Raw genomic sequence first — 16607 nt, forward strand, 5'->3', positions numbered from 1 at the left:
GAGAGAGAGAGAGAGACAGTGTGAGCAGGGGAGGGTCAGAGAGAGAGGGAGACACAGAATCCAAAGCAGGCTCCAGGCTCTGATCTGGCAGTCCGCACAGAGCCCGACACGGGGCTCAAACCCACGAACCTTGAGATCGTGACCTGAGCAAAGATGGATGCTTAACCGACTGAGCCACCCAGGTGCCCCGAGGACTTTAAACTAATTTGTCCAAGTCCTCATAATTCTCTCTACTTAGTAGTTATTCTATAAATACTTGAATTTCTAAAGGAATAAATGAATATGAATAAAACAGAACAACTGACTGTACACACAAACTTATCTTTAAGAAAAAGACAAAGGGCATATACTTATGGGTTTGAGGTGATTAGGTTAAAAAATCAAAGCATTGTTACTAAATTTTTGAATTTAACCATTTCACTTAATTTCTCCAAAAATGAATTTTCATATATGTAAAATGGAAGTTATGTTGACTTTTTGGGACTCTAATGAGATAAGGAGTGAATGTGCTTGCCACAGCATCTAAAATTTCATAGACTATAAATATGATGATGTGATGCTACTGCATCTGTTGGAGAGCTGTGTCCTCAGGTTGATCTTTATGACTTCTTCCCAGGTGAAGCATACATGCGATTAAGCAAACTCCCTGAAGCCGAGTATTGGTATATGGAATCATTGAGATCCAAGACTGACCACATCCCTGCTCATCTGACCTATGGGAAACTGCTAGCTCTCACAGTGAGTAACTATCTTCCTTCCTCACCCTTCCAAAGTTGGCTTTCACCATGCAGACTGAGGTAGATAGAGTTTAAGGTATTGCTTCTCAGCCAATTGACTCAGACTGTTAGGAGGTAATGATGGTAACACCGAGTTAGAACTCCGTATAGAACCTATAGACAAATGTATTTCTTTGGGTCTAGTGTTTGCCATAGGTAAAATGTGGTATGTCATGATCCTTGATGTAACTTAATGGAAAAATATATATGGTGAATCCCAAATATGGATTACAGAATGGATTTGTCATAATAACATATTTGTAAGAAGATTATTTTCTACAAACCACTGTTAGCCTCCAGTTGGCTACACTGAAGAACTAAGTCTGATTCTTTCCAAACAGCCACCCTTATATAAGGCTTTGCGTGTTTGTGTGTGAATTAGTGTCACCTGGAATTCCTACTAATTGGAAATCATTCCAGGCTCTAGAGAGGTGGAGCCATCATTTTGCCACCCACTATGTGACAAGCAGTCTCAGAGGCTGCATTCTCATGAAAGTGGTATTAGTTTGAAGCATAATAAATTGCTGAAATTCTACCATTGTGACTTATAAAAATTATAATTTCATGTGTTCAAAGTAATGTTGATGTCTTATTTTACACTATAGAGGATTGTTCAAGATAAGCAAATGTTCTGAGCTTATTCAGTTAAGAATAAGTAGTAGGACTATCCTTTGATCCCTGATGTCTGTGTGGTTTTCGTTATATCACCTAATTGCTCTTCAATATTAATAAAAATAAATGAATCCTAGAAAAGCATAGAACAGATGGTCAGGAAAGTAATTTCTAAGTGAATTCATAGAAAGGTAGCTTATAATTATTTAAAAGTAATAGTATTTTATTTTCTACAGAAGATGGTAGACTAAACAGTTAAAATTATTATGTATCCATTTGAGAATACAACTAAAATGCTATTAATGAAATTATACAGGCAGACTGAATACTGGAAAATACCCCACTAAAATATATATAGGTGTGCTTAATAAAACTGATATGCTGTTAATGCATTGTTGAGCCCAAAAATCAGTGAATTTCCCAAGGGCTAGAAGTAAGGGGTAACTGAACACCAGAACAGTAAAACAGTTGGCTGATCCAGTAGCTAAATCTGGGATAGTTTACCCAGTTGTGGCAACCAGAGGGAAAGGGCTTTTTGTTTGCTTTCATTCTTGTTGGAATAAGAGACAAGGCTTTGCACCAGTGGATGACCAGGGATTAGATACCTAAATAAAGGAGGAAAATTCATACCCTCAGTCAAAGGATAATCTGGAGTAAGTTTGCATACCTCTATAAGAAGGCAGCATGAAGGTTTGCCTATCTCAGCGTGGGATTTGGATGAAGAAAGAATGAATTTTTACTACTGCCTTCCTTTTGTCTGGCTTTGAGGATTGAATTTGCTTTACTTGCATGGTCATGAAATTCCTAGGCCAAGAAATTAAATTAAAACCAGGCCACTAGAAATTCTTGTTGAAAAAATCACTGAAGATGTCCTTCAAAAGAACACAATTAAATCTAGGAGTTACTGATTATGTTGCAAAATGAATGTGAACCAAAAATGTGATCATGTGGGTAAATAAAGAATAATAATCCTAAGTATTATACTAAATATTTATAATACTGGATAAAATATTGAGAAGGAATAACCTCACAGGAACAATCAGAATGGGGAGATGAAATTTCCACTTTCAGCAAGTGGAAAGAAGTATTACAACTCATCTGTCAGATGTCCGACACCAGGGGCTTCTGGGTGTCTCAGTCAGCTAGGCATCCAGCTTTAACTCAGGTCGTGATCTCACCATTCGTGAGTTCAGACCCCCTGACAGCTCAGAGCTTGGAGTTTGCTTTGGGTTCTGTGTCTCCCTCTCTCTCTCTCTACCCTTCCCCTGTTCACACTCTCTGTCTCTCTCAAAAATAAATATTAAAAACATTAAAAAGGAAGGAAGGATGGATGGACAGATGGACAGAGTCCACCATCTGAAGAGGCTTTGGGATGGGGTAACAATGCAAAGAAATCTTAAGTACTCAAAAAGAAACTCAGGGAGACTCAAGACTTGGAGGCAATGGGCATAGAAGAGACTGAGTTATGGAGCTTTTATTAAATGTGGTAATCAGTTGTAAACTGTGTCTGAAGCAGTCAGGTCTCTCCCCCATGTGCACAATGCCAGCATCCAGGCAGTCACTTCCAAGGCAGGGAAAAGAAAACTTATCATAGTGGAGCAGATGAGTAAGACAGGTTCATGACTCAGGGATAGCTTGCACAGTTGAAGGTGAAATGCGGAGACAACTGAAAAGATTGATTCAGTGTCTTCCGTTGGAGTACACAGATTGTCATTACCCCTCCCCGACCACATGCAGAATATCAGCACCACAGAGTTTGCCCAGCACTGCACGCACATACATGTGCATGCTCATGCACAGGCGCACACGTCCCGCTTCCGAGAAATTGTGGAATTCTTACCTGGAGAAACTGGATCACTGTAGGGAAAAGGAACCTGTATACCTACATTTGGAGGTCACCTATAAATGACTGGCTCCCAAACCAGATACACAAAAGTGAATCTTCCCAGTCTAGGGAGCGCACTGATGCCTAAGGAACTCTATCCAGCTTTTATTCAATAAGTTTTGAATAACAGTGAACAACCAAAAACCATCAGTCATATTTTTAAAACCTTAAAGGTAAAAGATTGAAACTGAAGCAAATTATTAGGAGAAGGAAAATGGAGGAAACAGAAGAAAAATTTTTAAAAATCCTTAGAAAGAGATAGTAACATAGCATTTTATAAAAGCAGGATGCCATAAAAACATAAATAATGAAAAAAAAAAAACCAAGAAAGAGCTTTTAGACATTAAAGATATGAGGACAAACAACTTTTATTTAAAGGATAGGAGACTAGGGGCACTCAGCTGGCTCAACCAGTAGAACATGGAATTGGTCATGGGTTCGAGCCCCACATAGGTGTAGAGATTACAAAGGAAGGGAGGAAGGAAGGAAGGAAAGAAAGAGAATAAAGATGAGGAAATCTTTCCATATACAAACAAAGATGAAGAAATGAAAAATGTGGATGAAGAAATTATGAAAGAAACTAATAGTAAGGCCCAATGGAGAAAGAACAGAGAAAGGAAAAGGAGAACGTATCTCAGAATTGGAGAGTATAATTCGCTATTTCTGACGCTTACAGGATCATAACACGTCTAGTTTAATCATTTGGTAATTTTTTTTTACCTTATAAAAATGTTTTTATTTCTTATTTTAATACAATATTAGATAATTCACACAGTTCCACCTGAGAACAGCAATTACATATACCTCTTGCCACAACTACGGTCTTTGAGATGTTCTTATGGAATTCAGATGGAAACATTTTTAATTAGATTGATAAAGGACCACCTTCAAAAAAATATCTAAAGAGTTTGAGATGCCTGTTTTTTTTTTTAATGTCATTTAGCAAAGAGAGAAAAAGATGAAAGTTCAAATGTACTTAATTCTGAATATACCTAGACCGTGACATTGCTTTGGATATAGAAACCATGTGTTCTATTTTTCTTCTTCTCTTCTTTTCAAGCATGAATATTTTAAGTTTCCTGTACCAAAAATATGATTTTACAGGCTGCTTTATTTTTTAGAAGGCTTTTTTTTAAAAAAAAAAAAAAAAAAAAGATTTAGAAGTTTTAATTTACTGAAACATATGGAAGGGAAGGAAAGACTCGTGTATTACAATCCAAATTTTAATTCCCCCCACCAACAAAACTTTTATAGTTTCCGACTAGCTGATTAGATGAAATACAAGCCTTATTATGGAAAAGCTCAAAATCACAGTGCCAAAAACCCCACAACCATCTTTAACAGTTTCTTTTTGAATTATGAGATTTGGCAAATTTCTTATCCCAATGGATGGTCTTTGTCTAATTTAGGGTTTTTTGGCCTGGTTATATGGCCATTGATTTAACATGGAATTGGCAAAAGTGGAAAATGCCACACATTTTGACTTCTGAATGCCTTAAGTATAGATATTATAAAATGGAATTGGCAATTAGTCTCAAGAGAAGAGAAATAAAAATAGGGTGTGGTGTTTTTAATGTTTGGTCAAAACTGACCATAGGCAAAATATGTAAAAATGACCTACAGCTAAATCAGACTTAAACTGTAGAGTAAGATTTTCTATAAGATTTATATTTTTATAAGAGAGCAATTAGAAAAAAATTATTTTCAGTGGTTTTATTGCTATCAGTATGTTTTTTCATTTAAGAATTTGTAGGGGTGCCTGGGTGGCTCAGTTGGTTGAGTGTCTGGCTTTAGCTCAGGTCATGATCTCACAGCTTGTGAGTTTGAGCCCCACGTCGGGCTCTGTACTGACTTCTGAGAGCCTGGAGCCTGCTTCAGATTCTGCATCTCCCTCTCTCTGTCCTTCCCCTGCTCATGTTCTGTCTCCCTCTCAAAAATAAATAAATATTAGGGGCGCCTGGGTGGCTCAGTCAGTTAAGCGTCCGACTTTGGCTTAGGTCACGATCTCACGGTTCGTGGGCTCAAGCCCCGCGTCGGGCTCTGTGCTGACAGCTAGCTCAGAGCCTGGAGCCTGCTTCAGATTCTGCGTCTCCTTCTCTCTCCGCCCCTCCTCTGCTCACACTCTGTCTCTGTCTCTCTCTCTCAAAAATAAACAAACATTAAAAATTTTTTAAGAAAGAATTTGTAGTATTTGTGGTTTTTAGGAAAGTTCCAAGTGATTTTGAGTTTCCCAGAATGCTTTGACAACTTCCATAGATCAAATCCTTTTTCATTCCCCTGAAAGATGTCCTTCGTCTCTGTCTCCCCACTTAAAGGCTATTTCTTATACAAAGTCTTTCCTGAGTCTTTCAAGCAGTTATTTTTCCCTCTCTCTGTACTTTCATAGCACTGGTTTCAGTATCTCTTATAGTAGCACCTCCCAGATTGAAGAGCAGATATAAATCTTGATCTTTTGACCTCAGACATGGTGGAGGAACTAAGTTTTCACTTACCTTTTTGATCTCTTCAGTAGGTGGCATTTCATTGTCTTGGTAACTATCCCTGTATATTTTGGTTTTTAAGTTATATAAAGACTGGGTGCATGACTTCTTAATATTTCTGTTTTCCTGCTCTGATCCTTATTTCCTCATTAATCTTTTCATTTAGTCAGCAAGTGTATCAAAACTTATTACTCCATGCTAAGGATCACTATGACTCCAAGGATCTGTACTGAATAATTGAATGAGCAATAGCATGATTATATGGTGGACACAGTGTATCTTCCAAGACCCCAGAAGGGGAGGTGGATACAAGAGGGGTGTATATCTCTTGAGTGCCTGTGATTGGCGTGTTATTTTGTGAAGCTTTATAATGAGTATTATCCTCTTTTTATAAATGAGGTAGGTGAGCTTCAAGATTTAAACAACATCTTCAAGAATAACTTAGCCACTAAATAGTAGAATTGGGCACAAAGTCAAGGTTTTCTGAATTGAACATCATTAATTTTCGCTTTGTATTAGATAATTTTATTTCTGAGAGAAAGAGAGAGAGTGAGCAGGGGAGGTCAGAGAGAGGGAGACACAGAATCCGAAGCAGGCTCCAGGCTCTGAGCCAGCTGTCAGCAAAGAGCCCGACGCAGGGCTCGAACCCACGAACCTTGAGGTCATGACCTGAGCCGAAGTCAGATGCTTAACCAACTGAGCCACCCAGGCGTCCCAGATAATTTTAAAAGTGGGATTTTTGTTTGTTTGTTTTAGCTTGTTACACCTGAAAAGTAAGGCAGTAATTCATCTCTCCTACTTTTTATAACTTATTCTTAGACATCACCTCTAAATACGAGTTTAGTTTGAGTGGTTAAACCCATTTTTATTACTAGGCATCGTAAGTCATGAACTTGAGACTTCTGTTTTTGGCTATTGGCACTTTTAGGTCCTACTTGAAAACTAGAATACAAATTTTCCAGGATACCCTATGGAATAGTTCTGCCTTAGGGTCACTGGTACCCTCCGTGTTTAAATATAGTTGGGCTCGAGTGACATTCTCTTTAAAATATATGGAACTTTCATACCAATGTCATGTCCAATTAAAATACTAAACACGAGCTGTCTTTAAAATTGTGATTTATTCCTTGTTTGAACTTTGTTACCTAGGGCTAATGCCATGAATTTAAAATTGGGCATGCATTAAGAGAGAAAAGGAAGGAATAACATTTCTATTATTTTAGTATGTCAGATGATCTTATAGTTGTTTCTAAAGCTGTGTGTTCTCTATTTGTGTGCACATCCGTACTTTAATTTTTTTTTTTTGGTCTTCCTCTCTTTTTGTCCAGTTCAATTTATTTAAGCCAAATATTTTATGGTTTCTGTGAGCCAGTAAAATTAATACTGACTTAAACTGTAGTAAAAGTTCCTTGGCTGTTAGCTTATTTTCCAGGTTTGGGTAAGTAAGAGAGAAGGAAGGATATGGGAGACTCTGAGAGTAATTCTGGATACAGAAAACCTTTATTTTGGCTACTGCATGGAAGCACTGAGCCAGACTTCTGTGTCTAGCCAAAGTTAATTGGGCTACATAATTTCCAGTTGTGAAAGTGCTTGAGGTTCCGTTGTGAGGTTCCAGTCCCCAGGCTATGCTGGTGTCGATGTAGTCTATCTGGAAGTGTAGTACTATATGTTTCCTTGGGTCTTTTGTTATAATTATTGCTGTTTAGACCCGAGATGATTTTTTTCATTTGCAAAGTTCTTCTCATTTTGTTTGTTAATTAGCATTCAGGTTGCTTTATTCCAGTCACTGCACAGCCGTGTTTAGATTGGAGTAAGAGGAGGATAAAATGTCCCTGTAACTCTGACTGAATGATTATTATGGATATGTTCAAGTTGCAGAATTTATCCTATGAAAAGAGAAGGCATAATATCATATTTACCATGCATCTGAGATCTTGGATGAAATGTAGAAGAAAATTTTATTCAGTACAGTATTAAGTTGCTTCATTGAAACATAATTTAGCATTCTGGAGATAATATAGTTGTATTCTTTTTACTCTGAAGCATAATGAGTCTGGTAGTTTGTTCCGTTAGAAACCACCCACTCACTTCAAGATACACATTTTGTTATCTAGAATCAATCTAATAATTACTCTACTTATTGTGAGTAAGTGACACAGGAATCCAAATATCTCCAAATATTCTAGGCTTTTATTCTGCTCTTGTATGTCAGTTAGTAAAAGTCATTGTTAGAGATATTTTCTTTGGCCACATTGTCTTAAGAATCATAAAAATTAAAATGATCAAGTCCTCAGGCATTAAAGGTCACATGAAATAAATCCAGCTGCTTTATATTTACATATACATGCTGCTCTGTTTGAAAAAGTTAGCTTTTTATTTAGGGGTAAGTAAGATTGTATTGCTTTTAAACCAACTTTCATTTCATTGTTATTTTGTTGATTTGGTTTCTGTGTTTGGTCTGTAGTTATCATCTAGTGCAATTTAAATAGCCCAGCAGGCTCAGACCTCCTAAACCCCCAGTACTCTGGTATGCCACATTAGTTGGAGTGATGGAGATGGAGACGTGGTACTTCCCTTAAATATAGCTTGGCTTTCTTGCAGAAGTCTAAAAAAATCCTTTAGAAAAACCTGCATTTAACATGCATTTTCTGAGGCTAAACTTCATTTCATGCTCTATAGTAAACAGTGGGGATACAGTGACCAGCAGGGCATTTCCTCCCTAAGAAGGCCTAAGTGAGAATGCTAATTCAATGAATTCTCGAGAAATTCATAACAAAGCCTCTGACCGGCACTTTAGCTGTGGGCTACCATGCTTATGACCTTTGTTGTGGCTTTTGTTTCAGAAGGGACAGTTAGGTAGGTACATTAATCTTACTTGCTTACTCCTTAATTTTTATCATAGGTATGGGATTCTATACAATTTAGTAGGCCTTGTTCTTCCATTTTACAGTTCTTTAATTGTTTAAATAAGCCCCATTGATATATTATACTACACATATTCTACTTAATGACTGCCAGCTTATTATTCGTTGACTCTCTCTTCCCTTATGTAATAAGGCATGAAAACTTTTTAATGTTAGTTAAACACTTTCAACTTTATGTTTTATATTTTTATCACTTGATTTTTTTTTTCTAATAGAAAATTTGAATATCTTTCCTTGTTAAAAAAAAATCCTGGTCTAAGCCTATATTTACCTTTAGTAAAGGTAGTACACAGAACATGTATTTTCAAAAGCAAACATCTTTTCTCCTAAGTAGTTGAATCAATACTTTTATAAAAAGAGATTGCCTTTTTTTCTTCCTGTGGCATCTGGATATGGACATATGTATTCACACACATACACACATAAAGGAGGCCACATCTGTTCTAAAATGTGAGAAATTTCATTTTTGCAGTTGCATAAATAGGTTCAAACCAGCCCCACTATGAACATGTTCACAAATCCATAAAGTTTTTGTCATTTTTCCTTATATTTACCCATATTACAGTCAAGGAATACATCCTGCAATTAACTCATACTCATTATCATGCAATGAACTAGGCATTTTATAAATGCTCTTCCAATACCTCCTCATGCAGTCCCATGATCTATATAACCCACTATGTAGAATGAGGAAGCTGACATTCCCGGAGGTTAAATCAAGATCAGTGTCCAAACCCTATTGGATTATACCCCTGAGATTTTTCTACAGGATGTTCTATTTAAATTGCTCTTGAGCCTTTTGTTTATTATGATAAGACGTGTATAGACAGTGCCTCAAGTGCATAAATGTCAAACTTCCAAATGCACAAAAAATATTTTTAAAACCAATCTTCACACAGTTTTTAGGTTTTCTTGTAATGCACTTCTGAAGTGAAAAGATAATCTCTGTGTATATTGTTAAATTTTTAAAAAAGTTTTAACAGAGGTAATTGTGAAATGGATTTAGTTATCTATGTGGAGTAACAAGGAAATAGTAGCAGTGAAGTTTAACATTTTATTTATTTTTTGAAGTTTAACATTTTAATTTGAACACGGTATATATTATATATGACATGCCATACATGGTATATAGTTTCATATTTTAGGTTTTTAACAAGGAAACACTACATGAAAGGTAGGACAGTGTGACACTTGGCTATAGTAGACTGTTGACCTTTACCTGGTAGAACGTTGAGTTGGAGCCAGAACACCTGAGATTTACCTACCTTGGAATTTATTTCTTCTCTTAGTGGAAAGAATAATGCTTTTCAAAGGCTTAACATTGCAGGACTCTCATTTCTGAGGTATAATTGAGGCTCTTTGTCAAAAGTGACAAGATAAGGTACATTCTTGAGTGCACTGTAATTCTTGTTCATTGTAATAATGATACTATAGTGGAAGACCTCAACCTGCAAGATTCACGCATAATAAATAAGACCCTTTGATCAGTTTGATACTAACCATGTGGCAGTGGACTTAATATGGGCACGGACCATGCATTATATGTATTATGATGTCATGTAATGGAGAAATAGGTAGTGTAGTTGTCAGAGATAATGGTCTGTCTGGGAATTTTATCCCTGAGAAATAGAACCTGAAGACATTATATAGTACATAGTTTGTTCTATTTTATATCTCGTGATGGAACAGCAATAGTTAGTGGGAAAGTTCCAGAAATTAGGATGGAGGTGCCACCAAGGTTTTTGGGAGGCAAAAATTTATTCATACCAGGGCTAGGACTACTCTAAAAATAGCCCTTTGTCTAAATTAGTTTAAATCCAAAATGAGTTGAACCAGAGTTGATAATGTTATAATGTGATGAGGATGTATATGGCCTATTCAGAGTACAGGTAGAACAAAATTACTTTGTTTTTATGCTCACTAAATTTCAGCTATATTTTGAAAGAGGAAATTCACTTTCTCAATTTGCAACTAGATGTAAATTACTCTTAATTGTTTTTTATTTCTGAAATAGAAATCACAATTGATCATGGCAATTTTTTTAAAACTTTTTTTCATGTTTATTTATTTTTAAGAGAGAGATCACGAGTGGGAGAAGGGTGGAGAGAGAGGGGGAGACATAGAATTGGAAGGAGGCTCCAGGCTCTGAACTGTCAGCACAGAGCCTAATACGGGGCTCGAACCCAAGAGGCATGAGATTATGACCTGAGCCAAAGTAGGGAAGTTGGACGCTTAACCGACTGAGCCACCCAGGCACCCTGATCATGGCAGTTTTTAAGATCTTTTCCTGAAATACCTGTACTAAAACCTTATACCTATATCCTGTAAAGAATAATCAATCAGAGGCAGTAGCTATGATTTTGCTTGAGTTTTTTCTTTGCCTGGAGTATTCTCATCCTCTTATTTAGTAGTTTGAATCATAATAAGTATTTAAAAGATTTTTATCTTATGAATTTGCTGTTGCTACAAACTATTCTGAGCATATAGGAAGAGAATTTTTTTTTGTTTTTTGTTTTTGTTTTTTTTAATTAAAAAAAATTTTTTTTTAATTTATTTCTGAGAGAGAGAGAGACAGTGTAAGCAGAGGAGGGTCAGAGAGAGAGGGAGACGCAGAATCTGAAATAGACTCCAGGGTCTGAGCTAGCTGTCAGCACAGAGCCTGACATGGGGCTCGAACCCACGAACCATGAGATCATGACCTGAGCCGAAGTTGGATGCTTAACCAACTGAGTCACCCAGGCACCCCAGGAAGAGACTGTTTTAACCAATACCCAGGTATTTTCAAGTCAAATAAACCAAAGGCTAAAAGTTTGTACCTTTTACATAGATTTTTAAGAAATTAATTTTTAAGTAAACACTTTTAGAACAGTTTTAGAGTACAGAATTATTGTGAGGTTAGTACAGAGAGTTCCGGTATGCACTTGGACCAACTTTCTCTATTAACAGTGTGTACTAGTATGACACATTTATCATGATTAATGACCCAATATTCATATATTATCATTAAATAAAGTTTATATCTTTTTCAAATATCCTCACTTTTCCCCTGTTTTCCTTTTGTTATTTCAAGATCCCACATTTCATTTCCTTGATGGAGCCATCTGGCTAAGTTTCTCAGTCTTCACTTGTTTTTGAGGAGTACTGCTCATATATTTTGTAGAATGTTCTCAATTGCTCTTTGGCTGATGTTTTATTATTAGAGTGGAGTTACTGGTTTTGAGGAGGAAGACTGCAGAGATAAAGTGTCCTTCTCAGCCTATCAAGTCAAGGTTATTTATATATTATCAATATGACTTATCACTGATTATAGTAACTTTGATAATCTGTCTTGAGGTATTTTTATCATATTGCTCCAGTGTAAAGGGTTTTTTCCTCCTCCTCTTTCTATACTGCAGTCTTTGAAAGGAAGTCACTGTGTGTGATCCATGTTTAAGGAGAGGGGAGTTGTGTCCCCTGTCCTTGAGGACAGAATATCTGAATAAATTATTTGGAATTCTTCTGCATGGGAGATTTGTCTTTTCTCCCCAATTATCCATTCAAAATTTTATGTATATTAGAGTGGACTCAGAAATATTTAGTTTATGCTTTGAATTATAACACAATACTACTTTATTTATTTTGTTGCTCAGATTGGTTCTGTTGCGTAGCTTTGACCAATGAAGGCTCTTTCATAGGCTGACATGTCCTCTTGACATTCCTCCATCATTGCATGTGTGAGGGTGGGGGAAGGTGTGGGTGTGTGGGAGTGTATTTCCCTTTGGGAGTTTTCTGACTTTGTATCATTAAAACATGCTCCAGGTTCATTTTCTGTATTTACTGTTGAAGTCCTAGAATCAGACATTTTTCCAAGGACCCCCGGTTCTCTTTATTGGAGAATGGTTTAGAAATCGTGACCTGGATTCTTATTGCTTGGTACTGGGGTGTTGTTACATCTGGGCTCTCTCAGGGGTGGAACAAAGGTTTCTCTTTGTTGGAAAGGGAAATTACAAATAAAGAAGGGAAGGAGATTAGAAAGAGTTATCCAGTAATGGGTGAGAGCTAAAGGCATAAGTATGAACTTGTGTTTAGTTTAATACAGATATAGTTGTATATAGAAACTGTATTATAGATATGTGTATACGCATTTGTAACTTCCCATTCCAATGAAGAGAAACCTGACCTCTACCATCTACCATACATTTTCTTAATTGTTCATATTCTACTATTCATGTATAGTTGTTTTGGAATTGTTCACCTGTACTGCCATGGGGGAAAAACCTTTAACATCTAGAGTAATTTCTTTTGCCTTCTCTTTTACACACTTAACTCATTTACAAAGTTAACGTACATTAGCACCTCGGTTCCTCACCCCATTCAGTGAGCTTGTTTCATGTATTTTTCATATATTACAAGTCTTTTGTCACATTCTATATTCCGTCCTGGTATCCCCTGACATCCTAGTTAGGCCCCTCTTTATGTGTAATAATTTTCCTTGTTTTGAAGTCTTCTTTGTCTGAAAGTAATATTCCAATTTGATTAGTGTTAGCATATTTTTTCTTTATTTTTCCCTTTGCTTTACTTATCAGTCTTTATATTTAAAGTAGATTTTTTGTAGAAAATGTATAGTTGGGCTCTTTATTATCATTATTGCTATTATTATTCACTTTGACAGTCTCTATCTTTTAATTGGTATATCTAAACTATTCACACTTTGAATGATTATTGATATATTTGAATTAATGTTAGGATTACATGTTTGTTACATTTATTGCCAGAAGCTTCTTTTTCTTCATTCTCTACTTTTTATCCACCTTGTGTTTTTTGTTTGTTTGTTTTTGTGGTTTAAAAATCCCCATAACATGGACTCCTGAATGCCTCAGTTGGTTAATGTCCAACTTTGGCTTAGGGTTATGATCTCATGGCTTGTGAGTTCAAACCCTGCATCATTGTTGTGGGGGGGGGGATGGGAGGAGGCTTGTGACTGTCAGCACAGAGCTTGCTTAAAATCTTCTGTCCCCCTCTCTCTGCCCCTCCTCTTCTCATGCTCTCTCTCTGTGTCTCTCACAATAAATAAATAAACAAACAAATAAATAAACCTTTTTTAAAAACCCCATAACATAAAATTACCATCATAAACGTTGCTAAGCATACAGCACAGTAGTTTTAACCATATGCACATTGAGACATCTAAAAGTTTTTCATCTTATGGAACTGAAATTCTATGCCCATTGAACAATAGCTCCCCTCCCCTTTGCAGCTCCTGGCAATCATCATTCTATCTTCTGTTCCTAAGAGTTGGACTATCTCATATAGGAAGAATCATGTAACATTCATCTTTTGTGACTGGCTTATTTCACTTAGCACAATTGTCCCTGAGGGTCATCCATTTTGTAGCATATGACAGGATTTCCTTCTTTCTTAAGGCTGGATACTATTACACTGTATGTGTGTACCATATTTTCCATGGTAGGTCATGATTTCGCAGTTCATGAGTTCAAGCCCCACATCGGACTTACTGCTGTCAGTGCAGACCCTGCTTTGAATCCTCTGTCCCTGTCTTTCTGCCCCTCACCTGCTTGCTCTCTTTCTCTCAAAAATAAATAAACATTAAAAAGACATCCTATTTTCAATTTTTTTTTTTTGGAAATAAACCCACAAGTGAGATTGCTAGAACATGTGGTATTTTTACTTTTAATTTTTTGAAGAACCTCTATAACTCTTTTCCATCTCAGCTGTACCATTTTACATCCCCACAAAGAATGTACAGGCTTCCAGTTTCTCCACGTTCTCATTAACACTTTTTTTGGTGGGGGGGTGGTTGTTATTTTTATAGTTGTCAACCTAATTGGTGTGACATGAGGTCTTACTGAGGTTATGATTGGCATTTCCATAATGATTAGTGATATTGGGCATCTTTTCATGTGCTTGTTGGATATTTGTATGTCTTCCTTAGAGCAGTGGCTATCTAAGGCCTTTGCCCATTTTTTTTTTCAGTTCTTAAAAACATTTTTTTTTAATTTTTATTTTACACTCTATCGTCAAGTTGGTTTCCATATAACACCCAGTGCTCATCCCAACAAGTGCCCTCTCCCATGCCCATCACCCCCCTTCCCCTCTCCCCCACCCCCATCAGGCCTCAGTTTGTTCTCAGTATTCCAGAGTCTCTCATGGTTTGCCTCCCTCCCTCTCCCCAAATATTTTTTTTCTCTTTTCTGCTCCTGCGGTCCTCAGTTAAGTTTCTTCTGATCCACTTATAAGTGAAAACATATGGTGTCTGTCCTTGTCTGCCTGACTTATTTTGCTCAGCATAACACCCTCTAGTTCCATCCATGTTGCTACATATGGCCAGATTTCATTCTTTCTCATTGCCATGTAGTATTCCATTGTATAGATAAACCACATCTTCTTGATCCATTCATCAGTTGATAGACAGGCTCTTTCCATGATTTGGCTATTATTGAAAGTGCTGCTAGGAATATTGGGGTGAATGTGCCCCTATTCATCAGCACTCCTGTATCCCTCGGGTAAATTTCTAGCAGTGCTATTGCTGGGTTATAAGGAAGTTCTATTGTTTAATTTTTTGAGGAACCTCCACACTGTTTTCCAGAGGGGCTGCANTTGCTCTTGATTCTCTTGACTTTAGGGATGTATCAAGTAAGAAATTGCTGCCCTTGAGGTCAAAGAAGTTATTTCCTGCTTTCTTCTCTAGGATTTTGATTATTTTCTAATCGTCTCACATTCAGGTCCTTCATCTATTTTGAGTTTATTTTTGTGTATGGTGTGAGAAAGTCATCCAGTTTCATTCTTCTGCATGTTGCTGTATAGTTCTCCCAGCACCATCTGTTAAAGAGGCTGTCATTTTTCCATTGGATACTCTTCCCTGCTTTGTCAAAGATTAATTGGCCATATATCTGTGGGTCCAATTCTGGGTTCTCTATTCTATTCCATTGGTCTATGTGTCTGTTTTTGTGCCATCCTTTGCCTATTTTTAATCAGATTGTTTTTTGCTGTTGGTGCTGATGACTTACAGGAGTTATTTATATATTCTTGATACTATCCCCTTATCACATATATGGTTTGCAGATATTTTCTCCCATTTGATAGGATGCTTTTTCATTTCATTAATGCTTTTTCATTTCATTAATTTTTTCTTTAGCTACACAGAAGTTGTTTAAGTTTGATAAGGTCCCATTTGTCTATTTTTACTTTTGTTGCCTGTTTTTTTGGTGTCAAATCCAAGAAATTATTGTCAAATCCACTGTCATAAAGCTTTTCTCTTATGTTTTATTGTACAAATTTTATAGTTTCAAGTCTTATATTTAGGTTTTTAATCCATTTTGAGTTAATTTTTGTATATAGTAGAAGTAAGAATCTAAGTTCTTTGTTTTGCATGTGGATATCCAGTTTCCCCCCAGCCATTTGTTGAAGACCATATCGTTTCTTCAGTTGCATAGCTTTGGCTGTATACATAAGAGTTTATTTCTGGGGTCTCATTTTTGTTCCACTGTCTATAGGCCTATCTTTATGCCCATGCCACAATGTTTTTATTATTGTAGCTTTTCAATATATTTTTAAATCAGAAAGTCTGAGGTCTCTAGCTTTGTTTTTCTATCTCAAGACTGTTTTGCCTATTTGGGGATCTTTAAGATTCCAAATAAATTTTAGCAAGTTTTTTTTTTTTTAATTTCCAAAGAAAAAATACCATTATGTTTTGATCAAGATTGTACTGAATCTGAAGATTGTGTTGGCTAGTATGGATATTTTAACAATATTAACAGTGTCAAGTATTCTAAGCCAGGGACACAGAATGGCTTTCCTTTATTTCTGTTTTCTTTAATTAATTTCAGCAATATTTTGTAGTTTTGAGTGTCCAAGGCTTTTGCCTCCTAGGTGAAGTTTATTCTTAAAATGTTCTTTTGGATGTTGCTGTAAATGGGATTGTGTTCTTAAT

General features: G+C 36.4%; 1 protein-coding gene across 1 annotated transcript in view; it reads left to right on the top strand.

Moving 5' to 3' along the window:
- Positions 1-621: 621 nt before the first annotated feature.
- The window catches only part of LOC144218296 (protein O-mannosyl-transferase TMTC2-like), a 135227-nt gene continuing 119241 nt past the window's right edge, over positions 622-16607 (top strand). Inside the window, exon 1 of the mRNA XM_077748143.1 lies at positions 622-738. Coding sequence (XP_077604269.1) covers positions 628-738 — 111 coding nt within the window. The 5' untranslated portion in view covers positions 622-627. The remainder of the gene's footprint in view (positions 739-16607) is intronic.

Source organism: Crocuta crocuta, unplaced genomic scaffold (genome assembly GCF_008692635.1).
Source record: "Crocuta crocuta isolate KB4526 unplaced genomic scaffold, BGI_CrCroc_1.0 scaffold79, whole genome shotgun sequence".
Taxonomy (NCBI): Eukaryota; Metazoa; Chordata; class Mammalia; order Carnivora; family Hyaenidae; genus Crocuta; species Crocuta crocuta.